General features: G+C 40.8%; 1 protein-coding gene across 4 annotated transcripts in view; it reads right to left on the bottom strand.

The window, feature by feature from the left end:
* NYAP2 (neuronal tyrosine-phosphorylated phosphoinositide-3-kinase adaptor 2) overlaps positions 1 to 21,863 on the bottom strand; it is a 185,743-nt gene that overhangs the window by 152,572 nt on the left and 11,308 nt on the right. Inside the window, exon 2 of one of the 4 annotated variants that reach the window (XM_068954291.1) lies at positions 11,421 to 11,478. The exons of 1 other annotated variant lie outside the window; for it this stretch is intronic. In XM_068954291.1, the coding sequence (XP_068810392.1) occupies positions 11,421 to 11,446 (26 nt within the window). In that variant the 5' untranslated portion in view covers positions 11,447 to 11,478. Of the gene's footprint in view, positions 1 to 1,744; positions 3,057 to 11,420; positions 11,479 to 21,863 lie in introns of those variants that run through there. 2 more of the 4 variants (XM_068954293.1, XM_068954294.1) reach the window with 2 other exon arrangements.

Below are 21,863 nucleotides of genomic sequence, written 5' to 3'. Positions count from 1 at the left end.
AAGGGGTGCACACACCTCTTCAGTCCTACCTGTACCCCCTTCCAGATACTGCATCCTCTCTTTGAGAGCACATCCACTTTCATACTACCTATCAATTTCTGCCACTAAATCCAGTATTTCAGAAGGATTCTGTATAAATCAAGAATGCTAAACAGCCATCCAGCCTTTGAGTTTGTGCTCTTGTGTTCTAGTTGCTTGCAAGGCAGTAAGTGCAAAGTAGACTAGCCATATCCAATTTTCACAAAATGCTGACCACAGCAGCACTAATAAGGCCGTAATGGTATTGCCTGTATACAGAATACTTCCTCTTCAATTGAGGAGGATTCAGTGATGAAAAAATATACTAGAGAGTACTTTCCAAAACACTGTTTCTTATCATAATTGTGCTTTATACCAAGTGAGCTTTGAAATACCCAAATAGATGAGACAGATTGCTAAAATAGGCTTTTTAGAGTTGCATTCCCTGCTTGTTCTTAACAGTGAGCTGGCATTTCACAAATAGCGACATATTAAATTCTAAAGTCAAATAGAAAGAAAAGACTGCCTGAATTTGCCTGTCAGTTTCTTATATATCATTTGGGAACTTTTTATGCAAACATATTTAAAGGGCAGAAGGGGAGGGGGGAAAAAAAAAATCACACTACACTCATTTGGAGCTACAAAAAATGTATCTCTGCATTTTGACTGGGATTACAGATTATATACCTTGTCCTCGTTATACTCCACAGCATGAGCTCTAGCACCTGGGCAAAACCACTGAAGCTAAGTGCTGCTAAGCCTTTCACTTAAAGAGGTTAAAAGTGGCTCCTTGAGTAGAATGAGAACGCCACGACATGAGTTTAAAGAAACAGTCCATTTCTGTAGATGTCCTGCCCTTCACGTGGAAAGGCTGCTCTACCTAGAGTTTTAAGAACTGAAAAAATCCCCACTAAGCTTTGAATTTTGGATCATCTCATAGTGCCTTTTGGAGAGGAGAAAGGTCTTTGATGTGTCTCCTCCATGACTCCAGAATGTAAAGAGCCGTTGTTTACTTTACAGTAACACAACACTTCTTTCACTTTTGTCCCCTGAGGAAAATAATGCTTCCTCCTAACCACAGGGATGTTGGACAATTACAAATCTAGCTTCAGAATGGTCAGCACTTCGATATACGTATGACATTTCATCATCCCAATTTTATGGGAAAGACTTATGAACAACAACAACAAAAATAAAACCACACACACGTACACACACACACACACACTTTATGCAAACAGAAGCGCATTTGAACTCAAAAGAAAGAATGAATCTTGTTGATAGATCAATTTTTCCTCCTCCTTAAGAAAACGAAATGGAGATTTCACTACTAACAGAATCATACTAAGATGCTGTAAAATATTAATGGTTTAGCATGTCTGATAAGTACCTAATGTAGATATTAGGAATTATTTCAATTAATTCAACAGAAAATAGCAAATATTAATTCTTTAACTGCTTTTTACCACCAGAAACATCCAGCTGCAAAACGTGGATATCATAAGCACAATCAACACGTGAAGTACACAAAAATAGTCAGAGAGACTTCAGCATTGTCTAGTTTAGCAATGGCAAAACGAACACCTCCCCAAAAGACATGCAAAGTTCATCATTTGACATTCTGACTACTCATTATTTCATTTTGTAAGCAAGATCATTTTTTTCATTCTAACTAGCACTGTATTCTATTAGCATGCTCACAGAACGTTTAAAAACATGTACGTACCAAAATGTAAGTCCACGAGGACTGCTAAGTGCAATAATCAAAGGTGACTTTTGCCTGTAAAAGCCCTTTCCTGTGGTTATCTCAGTGCAGTCGGAAGGGATATTTCAGCACCATAAGAAACAGATTTGCAGTTAGGCTCAGGTTTTTTTCTTCAGTTAAAGTGCATTAAATCTTGTCGGCAAAACTGCCCAGATTGTAGAATTCAGCATCACTAGAAGTCAGTGTGTTATGTTATGGATCTTCTTAACATATGATTAAAATTGCAAGGAAAGTTTGGCTTTTAAAAATGCAGTGGTAAGAGAAGACAGGTGCTTGCTTCTTTAAATCCACATTCAGAGAAGAGAGGGTACAGCTAATGGGAGGGTATAAACAACACCCTGCTTTGAGGTCCAACAGAGAAGAAACCGGATGATTTTTACCCACTTTACAACATAGAAGATTACAGCACCATCATATGCACTAACACAGAGATTGCTAAGGTGCCTCATTTGAATATGTTCTGTGGAGACAAAAAGAAAGGAATATAAGGAATAGAAAACATCCTCTCCAAATGGCTTCTCGCAGCAGGAAGGATGCTCGCTCTCTCATTGCCACTTAGATACAGAAGGTCTGAAACAGTCTAGCTTGTGGCATCGTCTCTCTCTCCCCCGTGACTACTGGCAGGCTTGCTCTCTCCAGCTGCCTTAGTCCATTGATGCTGCTGTTGATTAATCAGGGATTCTCAAACAAAGAGCGAGCCTACCTTCGGGTGCCAGAAGGACTGTGGGGCTCCGCTCCTGCAGCAAACCGGCTGGCCTGACCCCCCGCGCAGCCGGCATCCTAGTACCGCGGACAGCTCCTGCTCGCTAGGCCCATCGGCGGGGCGAGAAGACAGGAGCGAAGAAACGCCAAGAGCCGGAGAGCAGCAGCAGCAGCAGCAGCCTGCTTCGGTCCTCAGCTCAGCGGGCGCTCAGCAAAGCCTCCTAGCTAGGCAACAGTCTCTCGCGCTCTCTCTCTTATCTCCACTGCACCGAAGTCTGATTAGCAAATAATCCAGTGGGGGGGGGGAAAAAAACACTGCATGAATAACACTGTACATCACGTTTAGTCTATAGGTAGAAAAGAATATGAAACAACACCCTTTCCCCACCTTCTCCTCTCCTGAAAAAGGAATCGTTCTTCCACAAAGAATGTGTAAGTTAACCTTTAGCCCATGTTATGGCTCAAGGAAATGAGCAGCCACTTAAAAGGAACATCTAAGTCTCAGTTTGATACCTCATATTGATGCATCTTTTGCACTCACCCACACTGAAAAGCAGTGCAAGGCACACAATTACTGCTGACGCAGATTAGACTGCTGCTTGGGGAAAGAGGGGAGGAGCTTTTTAACCTCATCAAAACAACCTCCCACCACCTGCTCCCATTGCATGAGAACAAAACTATGCTACTCGGACAGAATGAGCATGACATTTACGCTGTTTTACTTACACTGGCAGAAGAGGTGCACTCCAGAAAGCACCATTGTGCTTGAAAAGCATCCAGGATGAAAACATACAGTTTTGTGCTCATCTAGAATTTGTAAACTTAACGCTTTAGAGGAAGATATTTGTGCTCTTTTGTGACTAGCTCTATCTGTTTTACAGCTCCTCCTTTCAGATTATGTGCCGTTTTGCTTTCTCTCCCCCAAACCTGCAGCCTGGACACAAAGCAAAAGCATTCACTCCCTCTGAGAAAGGCTGTGAAAGAGGAGATGTCTGAGTGCACAGAGAATACGTTACCCCATTGTTAAATACCGTTTCACTCTTCCTCCCTACTTAAGTCACAGGCATTTTTTTTTTTAAACTCACAAAAATTTTGATTCTAATATTACAGTAAGAGTTGAATGCATTTCTAAAACTAATCTCAGAAATCAAGCGCATGAAGTAAATTCTTTTGAAAGCAATATTTTCACGTGAAAAGCTGTGCTAACACATGAATAAGCCCTCACATAGAAAGCACTGAAGGAGCAGTTTCTGCTCATTTACTATTCTCAAGCTGGAATATCCATATTATGTCCCATTCAAGAGCACTAAAGACATCCACCTGGACACGCTTCAGGCAGCAGCGGCCAAAATTAACATTTGAACTGCAGCCTGGAAAACAAAACAGAAAAACCTTGCTCTTGGGACCCATCTCTTGTTCACTAGTAATTCACTCACAACTCAGTAACACTGCACATCCCAGCACATCTCTTACAGTCCTGTGGAACAGGGCAGTGTTGCTTGCACATCACACCCCCAAAAGAACATTTCTGTAACTCTTCTTAGAGCATCCTTTTGAGACAGAAGAGCAGGGTCTGAAGAGACTGAAAGTCTCTCTCTTTCTTAGGAAAAAAGATATCTGGAAAGGAAGTACCTATAGCATACAAGAACTGGAGGCACTGCTGGAAGGAGAGAAGTTCTCTTCCTAGCCCCTAGGTGATAATGTGACTTTATTCCATTTTAGAGCTCTGCTGCTAATTTTTTTTCCTCCTTGAAGGAAACATTGAGAAGAGCAGCTGTGGTTATGCTGTAATTGGGAAAACATCCCTCAACCAGAGAATCATTCCACTAGGTGAAAGATTCCTGTCACATAGTGGCCTTTTACTTCCCACACTCCTCCAGAACTGCAGACCTTCTCTGTCTCTATTCCCAGTCACGCACTGACACCATAAACTGTCCAGTCAGGTTTCTTCCCATGCTGCTCTTACAAGAGTATCACTGTAAAGTCATTACCACTTCATAAGCAAATTTGAGAACTACAAATTTTAATCCTCAAGCGTGAAACACCTTGGAACCACTCAGGTAATGGGCATTTCTATGAATAACTTCACAGGTGACCCTAACTCAGCCTCCAGAGGAACAGAAGTTGAAAGAAAGGTTTCTGAGGCTGGCTCAGAAAGACAGCTAGCAGCTTCTTATCCAAAGTAACTTTGCCCTTGGCTATGTCTTCACCACATGGATCACCCCAGTGATTGAATTAACCCAGATACGACCATCTTCCAGGCTACATATGGTACTGCACCTTCAGTCTTTCAGCCTTTTCTACGATGCATCTTGCAGCATGTCTCATCATTCTTTTACCAACGTTCCCCAGGACCAAAACTCCATCAGTTGCAGGAGGAAACATCCACCTTTCCTTCCAAGAGCGCTTGTCGGAAGCTGTGGAGGAATACCACAATCTCCACGAGGCCGGTGATTCCACTCCTGGTTAAAGCACAGGCAAGGTTCTTGTCGGCCTCCATGGCCAGGTAGCACCAACCCACAAAAAAGCACCTCTAGATTCAATCACTGAATTTTCTCTGTGGATGACACAAGAACTGGATCAAAACTCAGGTAACTTTTAAGCTTCTTATAGAAGGGTGCAATGATCACCTTTGAACCTAGTTAACAACATTTTTAATGAAGTCATGACGACTGGCTTTTACTTCTTATAAAGGGCATCCAATCAGTGCCAACACATGCACCTCCATCAGGTACTACCCACGTTCTCACGTTGCCAAGATCTATACCTGGCTTCCTGGTTTCAAGACAGCTAACAGTGGAGAACCATTCCTCATAGCAGCTGCCAATCACCTCTCCCCATCTCCTTCACTCTGTGCCCTGCCTGGAGGCTGCAATCACACAGGATTCTGGCTGATGTAAATTGTTTGCATTCACTTAAATTTGTGGTAGAAGAAAAAAAAAATCTAGATTTCTACCTAAAAAAAATATGTACTCTTCATTACACAGCACATAGATATGCAGATTATAAAGTGATCAAGAAAGACTGTCTGCCTTTCCCTGAAGTACGGAAACTTAAGGACAAACTGATTTCAGAGTTCAGTGCTATTGACTTGGTCTCTGGCTGCTTGCATGGGGAATGGAGGAAGCTCCCCAAGAAGAGGGGACACCATGGTTTCAAATCACATCTGACTTGATGCAGTAACCTTTACTTAATCATTTGAATGCACCCACTTCCAAGGTCATCTGAAGCTTCTGCTGGGAAAGCTGTCCCATTAGAGATTTTTATTTCTAAACTCCAGGCTACAGAGGAAGGGTTCCACAAATGGAGATTCGATAACATGGAAGAATTATTAAAACAATAATTAAAATTTTTCAGACAATTTTTTGTTAATCTGGAATTAAAACCAGATTAAAACTAAATAGAGACTTCATAAAATGGAGGGGGGGGGGAAAAAAAGAATAAAAATCCACACCCCACAACCCCATGCCCTCCCAAACCTTCCAGTAATTCTTGACATCTAACCAAGGCCTGTAACACCCACTCAGAGATGTGGCATGAACATGCATCCCAGTCAACAGAAAGAGAGAGGCTACCAATCAAGAATGGTCCATGCAGCAATGGAATGAGACAGGGTTCCTCTTAGTCAGATTTTGCCTAGACTCCAGAGCTAAGTTTTGGCAGTTTCTCCACGCGTACAAATAGGAAGCCATCAAGATGCTTGTTTTGGTTGATTAGCATGTCCTTTGGCTAAGATAATCTAAGTTTGGCTTGCCTTTTTCTCCTTTACCCTACCTCCTTAGCTTCAGCTGCTTTCTCCTATGGCCTTAGTCCTGGTTCTTCATTTTTATCTCTACCAGTCTGCAATTGCTCCAGCCATGTCCTGCCCCTTGCAGTATGAATTCCTTACCTTCATGACTTCCGGACACAACTCTTAACCTAGGCCTTGCCTTGGTACTATCCTTAACCTTTCCAGCTCCTGAGCTTGGCTTGCCTTGGCTTCAGTACGTGGTGCTAATCTGTCCCAATTGTTAGGACCAAGCTAACAGTCTTAGTTTCATAAGACAACAGCTTCCCCACAGAGACTATCATAATTCTCATGTATGGGCAAAGCAAGTGAAATTTCCATTGACAATCTTACCTACGCTGCATCCCAAGTCTTGGCTTAAAAATCACGGTGATATGCTTTTAGCTCTGTATGTGTAAGCGTACTCACAACTTTGTAACAGCTTCTGTTATCCCAAGGCCACAATTCACTTGTCTACGTTAGAAATAGCTGAAGTTAGAGTTCAATTCTCTAGACAGAAGAGCACTTTTTAAATACAAAATGAGGATTTATAACTTCGTATAGCCTGTGCATGAGAAATTACTGCTACAGAAAAAGAGCTGTTTAGATTTTTATTTGGATTGAATCTGAGTTGATAAATATTTAAAAACACCAATAGGTTAATTAGAAGAAAGTATATGGAAAATAAATAAAGCCTCTCATCTATTTCGTCACCTTTCTTTATTTAATCATGGCAAAAACCAAGGAAGCTTTTAGATGAGAAAATGCAAGTATGGTGTCACATAATGAAGAGGAGCTTTTACTTAAAAACAGAGAAATAAGATCTAGAAATGTCTATATTCAGTAAGCTGCATAACAGACAAATCTTGTGACCGCTACAAGCAGCTGTAGAAATACATCCAGAAATGAACACAGTGCTCACCACAATACCTTGATTTTAAGTGACTTTCTGAGGTTTGATTTGTTCATGCTGTTAGTATCCATCTATGACCATGTTAAGCAAAGTGAAAACCTAACAGCATCCCTATTTGCATAGAGCAAATTTTCAATATGATATGCTGAAACAGTAGAAGGAGCCTGCCAGGCAACTTTTCCCAAATTATTTCATCCCATGTACTAGGTTATCATTACCATTTGGGCCTTCTCCTCTCCAATCTTCTCAAAGTCCTGGAAGCGTTACAGTCGCTCCTTCTCAAACACACACACACACACACACAGTTCCTGCTCCCCTGCTCTCCCCCTTCCTCGCACACACAGCACTGCGCCATGACAAGGGTAACAAAGCACAAGGTAAGAGGTAAAGGAAGCTCTCATTGCTCTATTGCCATCTTGGCAGTTGCTTCAGCTATGTCAGTGTCCCCTCTATAGCAGCCTTTCACTTCCCTGGTGCACACTGGGGCTCTCTCTCCTATTAACTGACTATCCACAGCAGTCCCATATATTTCTCTTATATTGGCAAGAGCATTTCGAGAGTACCGAGGAGGGTTCTTCTAGAGGTACAACAGTAGAGGGGTCCCCATTCATGTAAATTCAATAAAAGTTAAATGCTTAACTGCCATCTGTGTCTTTAAAAAAAACTCTTAATTTTCCCTAGTGATCAGATTTTTTCACATGGGACCAATTTTGCTGTTATTGCCTAGGCAAAATTCCCACTGAAGTCCATGGGGAACTTTGCCTGAATACAGAATGTGGAGTAAAGCCCTGCACTTATTTGCATAGACTACAAATCACAAAGATCATGTCCTGCTACAAGTGATTTATCCTACGTGACAGCTGGCACAACTGGGCTATTTTTAACCATGACTTGTTGTAAAATATTTCATGATATTTACCATTCCAAAAAAAAAAAATTATGTCAATTGATTCTTTTCCCTTAAACTAGATTAGAGTGAAAGATTCTGGCTGGTTTCCAAACCTGTTAATTACTGAACGGTAAATTTTCAAAGGAAATGTTAAGCTATAAGCAGTTCTTCTGGAGCCAGTTAGCTCCTGGCTAAAATCAATTAAAGCTGGTAAAGATACATATCTATGGTCAGGTCTTGACTACAGACATCTGTACTTATAAACATAGTGGATGCTGGCAAAATCCACCAGCACAGATGCAGTTGTGCAGGCAAAACTGTACTGTTACTATTCAGTTCATATAGGGGGTAGTGGATGGTTTGATTATTCCAGGATAAACCCAGTTGCGTCAGTACAGCTGCATCCACACCAGGCTCCACTTCTGCTATGACAGCCTTGAGTTCCTTGCTCAAAAGGAGTACTCTCTATCCCATGGAGTATAAAGGCAAAGCAGTTTAAGCGTACTTGTCACCCTGCTGCTCATTCCCATTTGTGTGGCATTGCAGGGAACTGGGTCATGGAAACGATCCAGAATAGAAATAATTCGGGGGGGGGGGGGGACCTCCAAAAAAACAAAGAGAAGGGTGTTCTTTTCAGCCGAATCACTTCCTTGCACCACACAATGCAGAGGGCACTTCACAGCGTGAGAATGAGTGCCACTGCCAAAGTGGTTGGTGACTTTAAAAGTGAAAAGTCCTTATGCTACAAACACTTGTGTGTTTAAGCATGACTCCATTGCCCAAGGCCTTCTAAAGCCTACAGGAGCAAAGACAACCCTGCAGTCAGTGCGGGCACTGTCGGGCAACCATTCCCCACCCCAGAAACTCCAGAACAACTCCGATAAGCACAAGCAACCCACTCGACTTCTTTAAAGCAGGCAGAGAAGGGCATGAATGTGGTGCAAACCTAACCACGCATGTAAGTTGTCAAGTGCTTTTCCAGAGCACTTGACAATCTCCAGGCATATCAGATTTGTGTGAGCCAGCACTACTGCTAAACAAACGGATTCAAGGTGGCAGTTTCACTTTGCTCTCACCCCCAGCTACTCCTCTTGCCTTATGCTGGCACAGGAACTGTTTGGCCGTGTGGTGAAGCAGATTGGGAAATGGATCAAGCTGAGAACTAGCCTGGGATTTTGGCACCACGCAGATGTTATTACTTGCGAGAGGACCACCCTGCCTATGCGACCAGTAGGCAGCAGAGAGCCTGCGTGGCCCAGCAGATGGAAGGCAAGCCAGTTGGGGCTCACTGTGGATCAGCCTACCTCTTGCTTTCATCCAAGCTACTTGGAGACCCAACCGTGAACGAAGAGCTCCTGGGAGTCCCATGGCGTTTCCAAATTCTGCAGAAAAAGTGCCAGGAAGGCCATACAGCGCAAAATCTGTAAACAGCACCCATGAAGTCTAGAGCAAGGGGGCTGGGAAGTGGCCTTGAAAGGAAACTTCCTTCCTTGAGAGCTGAAGTCTCCTATTTGTATTCATTAATATCATCTGCAACTCCCCCTCCCCAGCATAAGTAAATCCTATCTAGTTAGGAAACGGGTAAAGGTGGCAAAAGTTAGAGTTGTTCACTTTTACAGAAAATCCTCTGGGCCACTAAATAGAGGCATGGTAAAAAATGAAAGCCTGGAAAGACTCTGAGAAGAAATTGCATTTTCTATTGAAGGACAAAACTGAAAACTGCCTCAATTAAATACATAATTTATCACTTTGCTATGTAGACTAAGATAGTACTTAAAAGTAAATTGTTGCTTCTGGCTAAACTCTTTTTTTAATGCATTAGATTTATAAAGAAATTAAAACAGTAGCTATTTATTTGTTCAGTCAAATGTACTTAGTCTTTATAAGAAAGAAAACTAAACTATACATTTACAAAATATGTTTGTTTTCAGAAGTATTTAACAAAAATCCAAACAAAATGTTTGTTGCTACACAATTCAGGCCTGAACAGGAGGGCAAATGAAGGTAGGGGAAAAAAAAAAAAAAAACCCTCTAAAGACCTCTAAAGAGCATGCAATACTCAATGAACGCTAGAGAAGAAAGAGGAGCAAGAGGTAAAAAAAAAAGGAAAAGAAAAATCCAAGAACACAGGGTAGGTAAATGGAAACCAAAGCAGAGGTGGCCACAAAAGAAGAAATGAAAAAGGGAAAATCCAAGAATGTGGTTAGGATAAATGAGCTGAAGAAAAGAGCAGTAGCTCCCCTCTTACATTCAGAAAAATCCCTATCTCCATGGAGAAAAATGGCTGAAGTTTATAGCAACACATTTGAGTCATAGCTGTCATAGCAAACATTCTGGTCAAAGCGAGACATTTTTTCCATGCTCAGATATAAAGCAATAAAAAAAAACAAAACACACTCCTCTAATTACTATGGAAACAATAATTTCATACAGGCATGCCCTAAATAAACTGTTAGGAAAGTCATTTTTTTCCTGAACCTATAGCTGCCTAATCATATGTCATTTAACATATTTCTACTCCCCCCCCCCTTATTTTCTTGGCAAAAATATTGTGATCCTTTACATTCTTTCAGTATAATAGCCATTCCTATCAATGGATGTGCTGAAATTGCTACCACTCAGGAAGAAAGGAATGCAAATGAGAAATACCAATTAACCCTCTCACAATTAAAAATATCTCTATCTATTATAGCACCCATTAGTGATACTCTAGTTAATGGTCTGTCAACATTTCCATTAGACCTTTTCCCCTTGCTCCCACACAGAACTAAATCCTAGCTAATCACCTTGAATATACCTCTACAGATTTACACAATACACATACATATGTCAAATGAGGCAAAATACAGATTCTGTTATTTTGAGCCATTACATTCTCCTAAGTATCTGTTTTCTAATGTATCATTCTAAATCCTCTGTACTCCACATACTCTGAATAATTCTGCAGGATGATTTCCCCCCCCCTCAATGTTACAATTATTCTCTGTGCAAAAAAACCCACAAGTAATGGCAAAGACCTGCCCTAAATATACACTGTGAAAATTGTAGGATGAAGTTCTGTTCATAGCAGATTCCTTTAGACCACTATACTTCTAATATAAAGAAGGATGGTATCATCTGATGTGAGACAATAAGTTACATTTAGTGCCATGTACTGTAATACCTAGAAATGACAGGGTGAATTAAGGACAAAGCTTCAGCCTTAAGGTCCCCTGGCATCTTTATGGTCAAACCACATGCTCCACATTATCGTAACGTAGTTTTTTGTGTGTCAAATTCATTGCAAATGTATCATATCCATATATATTGCATCCCTTGGTCCTTAAACATTCAAAGTACACTGAAACATTTTATAGTATATACTCACATAGCCCTCTGTTCAAGTGTTGGCATGCTAAGGAGGATAAGAACTCTGAAACTGATACCTAGAGGGAAAAGGAGAGGTATAAGAGATGAATCCTAGGCTACAGTTTAACCCTTATTTTCATCACAAGATTTCTCAGTAAAGGATCTCACAATGATACTGTTGGTGTTGGTGTTTATAAGCACCTTGGCACCATTTTGAGCATTAAGCTTGTACACAGCAATTCAGCTATTCCAAATGTTTCTGTCTCTTCTTTAATGTTCAAGTACAGGATCCAACAGCTCCGATGTAAACTAATTAAATACATGCCTTGTTTACAAGCTACCATTCAGAAACAAGAACTGCACCCTGATCACCAGAGTAAACGTTTAACACAGAATGACTGTTTTTTGTTTGGGGTTACTGTTTGCAAACTCTAATTAGAACAACTGAAAATGTCTCACTAGCACATGTTATATATTACAGATGATAAAATGCTGGTTGAAAAAACTGTTTTTTGTACTCAGTCTTCTGGCATACAAACCAATGCTACCACATATATAAATGCTAGATTTACTGCTTTCTGGGATCCCTGCAAAGGAGTCCTTAGTTTTAGGCACTGAGTCCCTTGAATTCACAGTGCCTTAAATTCAAGGGGCTGCCCCAGTTCATGATGTTGGAAGCATACAGAAGTGTTTGCAAGATCAGGGCTTTTGTACATTTGTAATATCAAATTTGCTCACTTTGTATTTAAGAATCCCATTACTCGTAGCATACCTTCAAGCGTGAAACTGCTTATCATCTAGACTGCATCAAGTACTTACTAAACTAATCTCATCTAGGCAAAAATGAGCAATACTGCAGAGGAAGTTATTTTTTACTTCTTGAAAGGCAAAGCTGTAAAATTGAACATCCTCAACTTCCAAAATTTGACTGGCACCACTGCAGGCCAACCACAGTATTATATGTTTCTATAAGAACTATCTGTTGACAGAACAGCACCAAATAGCTCTTTATTTTACTGAAGTCAAATAGCTTTTTGCTCAGAGATACCAATGAGAACAATACATGATTTTTCATAAATATTCAGCATTATAGTCACAATAACTGTGCATCTACCATTGTCTACAGATGAGGACTTTAGACGTGATAATTAGTTTAATAATGAAATTATTTTAAGAACACAGAGTAAGTTGGAGAAAAAAAGAAACAGGAGCATACCTGCCTGCCTTGAGTTTACATATTAAAGGCCAGCTGCACTTTTATTTCCTGGAAATATTCAAAAGCAAAAACCTACCAAACAACTCACTCATGGGACAGAGGAGGGTGAAAAAAAGGTGGTTATGTTGGCTGCATCATGCATACAGCCAATGATAAGCGCTGAACGGATTCAGTTACTTTTCCTGCTATCAGTGGTATTTTATTTGTCCTGTTTGTGGGATAAATAAGCTGCATGTGGCATTAAAAATAAAAAGGTGATGTAACTGCTGTGTTACCTATACAGGTATCAAGAAATACTACTAACTTATTTATCTGCACCAGCAAGTCCAAGGAAAAGTGGCTGTTAAGGGGACATTAAATATAATCAGACAAGCAAGAAGAGAGTACCATACAGGAAACTTGTTAAGTCAGGAATAGCCCTGCCTGGCTCTTCTCTGGCACGTATCGTTCTTCCTAAACCTAAAAGCCATGAAAAAAGAAAGGAAGGAAGCGTGTGCTACCAGGCAGGAATAGAAATGCAGAGTTTATATGACTGCACTCTTGACTCAGTCTTCCCATCGTACTCAATATGCAGATCATAAAGAGCTTCTGTCCTGGGAGGGGCAAAAAAGGAAGAGCTGGGCAAGCAGGGTTTAGAGTATTTGTTCAGTTCAGAGGGAACAGATTACCCTCTCTCAGAACAGGTCCTGCCATTAAAGACAACAACGTACACTTTAAAGGCTGAATATTAACCTTAAATAATAAATTCTTCTTTTTCCTTCCCTCCTCTGTAATCCCTGGGAAAGAGGATCAAAAGGAAGCACGCAAAGTGAACTCGCGGCTTGCCTGAACTTATTTTTTGTTTCTAACATCCAAAATAGAATCTCTTTTTAAAGTCAGAAAGCCATCCTGATGAAAGAAAGAAACTAAAGATCAGCACATTTTCCCAAAGTGTTTTGGCTTCTATGAATCAACATTTTCTTACTGAAAAAGCATTTAATTAAAATCCCAATCAGTTCCATTTAAGAGGTACCAACTTCAGCGAAGCACAGGAAGCCAGGACAATCTCTCAAGAAGGATAAACCAGGTCCAAAGGAAATCTTTCACTAAAAAGAAGAGTGGTGACTGGGGAGAAATAGGCAGAAATTGCAGGCACTTCGGAGCTTTTACTTTCATGTGCCCTTAAACATTTTGGATAGATGGAATTTTATGCCTCTACCTACAGATCTAAAGAGATTAATTCTCATCCAATGCTCATGAGAATATGTTTTTCTTAAATGAAGAAATTTTATCCTAACCTACACATTTTGCCATGATGTATAGACAAGATATTTTCCCTTTATTATCTGGAAGATTTTATATTATTATTATTTCAAGCCTCTCTAGTAACCAAAGAGAACTAAAAAAAAAAAAAAGTTTTACGAGAATTCTCCTCTGCAAAAAAAGGAAAGATTTTGCTTTTATTCTAACACAAAAACAATGACAAATGCATGGCTCTTGAAAAGGTTCTATTAAATGGATCTGCAATACTCCACTCAGTCTAATTATAATATGCAGTCAAAATAAAGCCTCCCTGGGCAAGGAAAACTCAGACTCAGATTGCCGTATCATAAACCAGGCAAACGAGGAAGCAGTGGGCACGTGATTTGTTATTTTCCTTTGGCTTTGAAGTTGAAAAATGTTTACAGCACATTTCCTCTTGCCTATTCTCAGGTTATTCACCATTTGCCTTTCCCTTTTGTAAAAAAGGGCACTTATCTAAATATTAGAAAAAATGGGTGGCTTGGACCAAGTTGTATTTTTGTTTTGTCTAGGAAAAAAAAGCAGTGTATTGAATTTAATGCACTGTCACCAAGACACCTGCTCAGGACCGGATTAAGTAGTTCTGCATAGGTAAGGGGAAGACAACTGCAAGTACTTTTCCTTTACTTCTTCATAGCATAGTAGTGGGGACAGGACTACTTGGGGAGGTAGGGCAAATGTGTGCAGGTGAGTGGAAAATGATCTAAGACAACTAATAACAAACACTGCACATGTTATCTGTCCAAATCAGCAGATCTCTCCAGGGAATCAACACTGCACGCTTTTCTAAGATGAAGGTGCTGCTAAAAGCACATTTTCCAAAGCGCTTCTAGAAAGAACTAAGGCTATTTCCACTGGTTCTACTGCAGTCCCCCTAGAGCGGGTTTTCATTTGGACCAGCAACTTGGCTTCTTACATTCAGATGTACTGAGCTTTGCTCTACTTGAACGGAGTAGTGACACTGTAGGTCCCCACATACTACCAGTGGAGCCTGCTATCCCTAGTGCAACATAGGGAACGAACGTGGAGAGCCACTATTGCTTAAAGGCTCCACGGCATACAAGTAGGTTGATTCCACAAAATAAAAGGATATGCTTGAGGAAAAGCATTTGCAGATTCATTTTATCAAGTTTGTTATCAACTTTGAATCAGCTTGTTATCAACTCTGAATCCCTTCGTTTGCGTACGTTGTAATTTCTTTGGCCAGCTGGTGGTAGGAATGCCGCTGCTATATTGCTCAGAAACATTCCGACCAAGCATTCTTCAATGACCAAATACCAGCTTGTTAAATCGAAGGGATTTTGAGGCAGCATGAAACTGGTATCTGCCTCGTTACTGGCAAACAGTAGGGGAACCGAGAGCCTTGAAACACCAGCTTCAGGGTCTATGACAGATCATCAGGCACGCTACCACACAATTTAAGGGCTCCCATCTCTTGTACGACAAGGATCACCAGAAACCCTCTGGGCCGCTTATATAGCCATGTTCAGTAAACGTTTGGCATTTGGATCAAACTATATCCTGATTATCTCCTCAGCCTCCTGGCATGTTGTAGAGAGAAAAGGCATAATGCTAACCGCGTGCTTTCCTTTGATAGCAATAGGATGACATTGAGGTCGAATGCCTCTGCAGCATTATACGCAACTGGTCAATGTCTGCATCCCTCAAACACTTTGAGAAACTTCTCAAGTGATTGCATTGTGCTCTGCACAAGGCCACCTTGTTGTTCTTGGTCCTCAGCATTTTACCCCTTAGACTGCTTTTTGCCCCAGAATCTTTTGCTGAATATCTCTGCATTACCCCATTTGTAGAGCTCCTTCCAGCACAGAGGATTCAAACCTAATGTCTCCAGCACTACACTCTCACCGCTTCTCTGTCCACCGACTTACGCAAACCTGCCACTTCAGCAGACCATGCAGAAGTATTTAATGGATTTTTTACTCCTTGCTTTCCAGATCATTAAATACAAGGCTAAACAAATACCACCCAATGAATATCACCAAGTGTTCAAATATAAGAGCATCCCCAAAGGAGTGGCTAGGGTCTTTGTCATCCAGGCAAAACTCTAGTTCTACTAGGTAAAACAGACAGAATTTTAGTAGCCTTTAGAAGTTGCCATATACCACAGCACTCAAGCTTCTCACACTAGCAAAAAATGCACAGCAAACTCCACTGAAAACAGAGGAGAGAACCCTGTAAGACTAGCGAAAACAAGGGGGGAGAAACAGGTCTACTGAGTTTTATAGCTTTAACGTGTTTCTCACATAGCAAAAGAATACACGAGCTAAGGAAGCTGCACGGGCAGTCCCCAGACCCCTGTGATCTCCTGCTCATTGTTCACTGAGCTTTGTTCTTATATTTATCACAAATGTACATTATCCATGAACACAGAACTGTCTCAGGCTGGCCTCTGAACTCACTCACCCCTCAAGATGGGCAGGCACATCCGAAGAAAATACAAGAGAGTTTCCCCCCCTTTATCCCCACTCCTCTTTTTCTAAGTTAAATTCCACTGAAAAATCCCACAGTGATACTTCATAGTCTTGGCAAAAGAGGCCTTCAAATTTCTCATTTCCGTGATTTAAACAGAAACCCAAGAACTACGTTCTTTGGTAGGATATTTTTTTCTTAATCATTCCTGTGACTCATAAAGAGGATATGAAATAGTAAAAGGTGACATGAACTCTCTGCCAGAATAGGTGCTCCAAAATGAGAGTGGTATTACTGCTTCTTATCTTTTGCTTCTCATTATTCATCTGTTTCATGCCTTTTCACTGCCAAGACAGCTTAACATTTCTGATACTTCATATTTTGCTAAGGTTTAATTGCAAGTGTCTTCAAGGGAGGAGAGAAAAGGCAACAAGGAAAGACATGGACTAAGGGATTTCTGTTCAACAGTGAATATTGTTGCTATACAATTTAAAACAAGTCAGCTCTTTCCAATGACTGGAAAGACACTTGGCTGTTTGTTGATCTCTAGCTGAAGAATGCCAGGGTGACAAAGGCTAAGGCAAACAGCGCAGATTTTGTATCCTGCTCCAGCGCTACTGTTACAAAGATCTCACCCTAAGTAATAACGGACATGTGCTTTGAAACAGATAGACTTTCATACTTAAACAAAGAGTCACTGAATATATTTGCATCTCCTAAAGTGGAAGGGTTTTACAAATACAAATGAGATTATCAGGGAAGGAGTCCTCAAAAAGTCTCAACAAACGAAGGACAGCAGTAAAATTCTCCGGATCTAGATTAAAGCTGAGCAATGTGAATCAGCTAAAATGGATTCATACAGGAATACTAACAGCCACCTCAGAAAGCCCCTTTCATTCTCCTGCTGGTCAGCAGGACATACTACAGGACTGGCTACTAGCCATTTACAAAGCAGTAAGAGGGATGATATATTGACATTGATGTTTGATGTGGAGTTACTACTGTACTCTGCCCCAGGAGAACAGTAAGCAGTCTAACGTGACCAGCTCAAATCAAAGCGTACGGATCATGACAGCGTTGACTCACTGGTAGAGTCTAGGAATCCCTTCCCTGCTACATATTTCCCTGCTAAGCTTGCTTCTGTTTTAGCAATAATGCATGATTTGAAAATCCCTTATAACATCTTGAAGTTCTTTGTATGCCTATGCATACAGGCATATCAGAATCATCCTGCAGGCATCCTAATAGGATGACACACCTCTCTTCGCACACCAGCCCACAGCAAAGTGCTTCCTATCACATGCAAAAACTTTGGGGCCTGATCTTAAGTGTTGCTTTTCTGAGGAGCCTGACCACCTTTCCCAATGCTCAAGGAGATCTGGTCAAACACTGCTGGTAACAATGAATTCTCCTATCATGTATGATTGGGAAAGATGCAAGTAGCACATGCTGTTAGCTGAGAAAACCACTACTCAAGGATTCTCTCATACAGCTACAGAAGAAAAACTCCTGCCTTGCAAACACAACTCGCTCAAAAAAAAAAGTATATATGTATATGTGTACATATACACACACACAGGGGCCAACGCACCCTGTGACAAACACTCCCAAAGCTAGTGGACATGAAATACTGCCAAAGGAGGCACACAATTGTGTACAGACATACAAAGACAGTTTGCATGGGACAACACAAGAAATAGATAAATAAAAAGAATACAAAGATGGGGTCGCCTCCCCCCTAATCCATTGCCTGAACTGCATTTCCTATCAGAAGCAAGAGTGTGATTAACTGCGTGCAGACTGAGATACAACTCCACACTATTGTCCACTTCTTGTCTTGCAGAGAACCTCTTGTGATTCTCCTTCCCCTGCACAATAAACCAAAACCTAAGGAACAGCAAGACATTCCTAACAATCAGCAATTTCCTAGAGATTTTTTTGATCTTGGTGTGGAACAAACAGCAGAGGCTTGGAAGAAAAGCTTACAGGAAGGGAGGAGAGAGCGTCTCTGTTCTGGATGCAGGTTTTGGTCAGGCTCTTCATGATGGGCCAGGTAGGAGGAACTGCTCTTTCAGTAGATTCCTCAGGAAACTCTTACATCAAAAGGGATGGAGTAAAGCACAAGGCTGTTAGCACAGACACTGTGCTGCTCTTCATACAAAGTACAAGGTCTGATGACAGTGTAGTACGATCACCACTAACATTAACACAATGATGATTCCTACAAAAATTAATTTGCTCTGAATTTGTCTCAGATCAGACAGCTCCCTTCACAATATTCAGGAAAGGCCCTTCAGACCTGTAATTTGCTACCGCACAGCTAGGACCTCAACTGCAAGACAAAATTATCCTCAGTCACTGCATTCACCTAAGGGGCTTCAGATTCCTTGGACAAACAGGAGCTCTTTATTATTTTAAGTAGTGTTGTTCAAAGGGTAGTTGATCTTACATATGGGATGTCAAGCATGTATATTACAGTTTCTCGAATGTGTGGTAACATCTCTAACAGCACTGTACTGAAGACCAAGAATCAGAACTTGTACATATTCATGCATACTTAGGAATTTTACAATGAGCGTTAACCCATTTTTCACTCTCCCAATCTTCTAGAAAGTACCCAAAACAGCATCTGGCATTGCCGTATTATGTAACTGCTCTAAAAATATACTGCTGTAGGCAGGAGCTGTGACAGTGAAGACCTGATGGAAAGCCACCGGTCCAGCCCCCGCCGCATCTCATTTCTGATCACGCTGCCTTTGCTCTCTACATCAACAGGAGCAAGGTATATAGAGCCCCACCCACTCGCAGCCTTCCTCACATAGAGGGCCTCATTTGTTCCTCAACAGCCACTTGCCCCTTGCTCTGTGCTGCTGTGGTAGCACACACGGTTTACAGGCAACGCCCAGGCACCGACATAGCTGACCAGACAGAGCACTGAAGGGTCATATGGACACACAGTGACTTGCCACAATTGCACTTGCATTAACTCACATGCCATGGGATGTTCACAGGACTCTCGTGCAGACAGGCCAAAAGAGGAGGGCGATAAGAAAGCCTACAAGAGATGGTGCAACAGGACACAACAGCAGTCCATGCTAGTTTTAATTTATAAAACAGAAAATTTTCTTCCTATGTATCAAATTACAAGTGCCGACAGCTTAGAGTCCTTTGAACTCACTCATTAGCCTCAAGATAGGAAGGAGTGAAGAGTTTCTGACACTAGCAGTGTAACTCCGGAAGCAAGTCTAGACTAGGGCTATACAACCAACAGAGCTCACAACTTCACTTCCAGAGACAGACATCAGGAATACAATAAGCAGGTTTGAATGGAATGAGCTGTAACCCCTTCACCTCTTTCACTCAGGTAAAAGCAGCATACACCATACACATTTTTCTCTTCCATTTCCATCAGGGTTTGTGTGAACCAAGACCGTGCAAAGGAAACTGCAGTTTCTCCTTCGGCACCATTCACAAAACAGAATTTCTGGTGGATAAATTCTCCAAATTGCATTTTTGGTGGCAGTAATTCATGCCACCCTAGTCTTCAGTCACTGCCTTCAAATGTGTATCGTAGCTACTCAAGCTCAAGAAAGCACAGGAAAGATTAAAAAGAAACCTTACCCACCAAAGCAAGAGCTTGGCAATACAATAACACCACAACGGTTGCTTTTTATATATCAGATAAAAACGCTGGATAACTGCAGGGAGTTTTGTACATTGCTCCAAGAGTTGGCTGGTCTTCTATAGAAATAAATGGCTTTCATGTGTCTTCCCTATGCTTTTCAGTTGATGGTGCTGACTGCTTTATACGCATACGCTTTCCTGAACTGCTGCTCATTTTGCACAACATGATATCGGACAACAAGGACACCACAGCTACAGTGGAAGATGAAAGATTTTCAGTATGAGCAAAACTACATGCAGCAGTAGAGTTATCATTAGCAAAATGCTGTGACACCTTCAAAAAGTTACTCACAATACCCTTTTCTGCCTCCAAAACTTAAACAAACAAAAAACTCAACACACCCAAAAAACCCACACACTCTACCTGCCAGAAAAATGCATTTCTCCCCAAGTCCAAAATAACCTCCACTACTTTAGAATTGGTATCTGGTCAAAACCTGACCTCATGTCTTTTATTTGCAGCTAGAGCCAATAGGAATTGAAAATTTAGAAATAGAAAAATTTACTGAGCCACACGTCTGCTTACCTTTGGTCTGCTAAAACAAGTTCAAAGTTACTAATGCAAAAGGAATACAGAAAAGAGTCTGGCTCATAAACAAATGGCTACAGTTTAATATATTTAAGGCACACATGTATAGCTGAATATTTTATTTTCATTTCAGATGCCAATATTCAGCCATCTGGCTTTCCTTGAGGCATTCCTTTTGTTTTTTAATAGACACTCTTCAATAGCAAGGCATAAAACAAAAAGAAAAAAACAAAAACAAAAAAGCAAACTAAGTTCTTTAGTTTGCAGGCTACCAACCACCATATAATTGTTAAACCTATATGAAACACCAGATAAAGAAAGAGTCTATTTTCTAAAACCATTCTTTATTGTCTAAAATCTTCACTCCCTCTTTATCCCATTGATTGCTAGTCCTAATGGCCATATGGCTGAACATTTATAATTAACAGCATTTATCTAAATAAATACAGTGCTTTGAGTTTTTAATAGGTGTGTCTATTAAAAACCTTCAACGAAAGGTGAAAAAAGCTCCTTTTAAAATAAAAACAAAGAAGGATATGAACTTCATGACATGCGTGAAGGCAGGAAGCAGTAATACTGCACTGACCAATCATACCGAATAAGAACTGTACAAGTGCAAGGAAGTGTCACTCTAAAGCAGATGAAACGCTGGATGAATAAAAAAAGAGTTCCAGGCAATGGATAAGCCACCAATCTACTACTTGTACGGACCTGATTTCCAGGCTCTTCATTTCAATTAGGGGTGGAGACATTCGCACCCACATACTAGTCTTCCTATAGCACAGCACCAAGAAACCTCTTTTTATGTGACTTTACAATCAAAGAGTGCTGATTAAAGGTGCTTTCTATTTCTGACAGAAGTGTGAAAGGCACAAAAGAGCTCCAAACATTTCTAGAGCCTTCCTACCCAGGCACCGTGCTGTGAATGCATTTCCAGCAAGGCACCATACATTAGCAGCCTCTTACAAGGGCAAAAGCACCTTTAGTTTGCTCTCCCCATACTGACAGCACGTTGTGTCCTGTACTAACAACCAAGTTCTTGTTAGATTTCCACATCCACTCATATTTCCTTTCCTTGTTTATATAAATTACCATGGCTTGTTATTTGTCAGGATTCATATCTGTGAATTTAATGGAACTGCACTTCTCAAAATCACCCACACTGTCAACAGCTCTAATTTGTTTATGTCAAATGAGACTTTTTCCCCCCCATTTACCCTTCTGTTTCATACCACTTATATTAGCTGTCAGCTGGGATTTTATTTATTTATTTGCTTTGGAAGGTTTGCTTCTGTGAAAGTCTGATGGCAGAAGAACTGCAT

This window comes from Struthio camelus, chromosome 9 (assembly GCF_040807025.1).
Source record: "Struthio camelus isolate bStrCam1 chromosome 9, bStrCam1.hap1, whole genome shotgun sequence".
Lineage (NCBI taxonomy): Eukaryota > Metazoa > Chordata > Aves > Struthioniformes > Struthionidae > Struthio > Struthio camelus.
The sequence above is the reverse complement of the archived record's forward strand: the minus strand, read 5'-3'. Positions and strand labels throughout refer to the sequence as shown.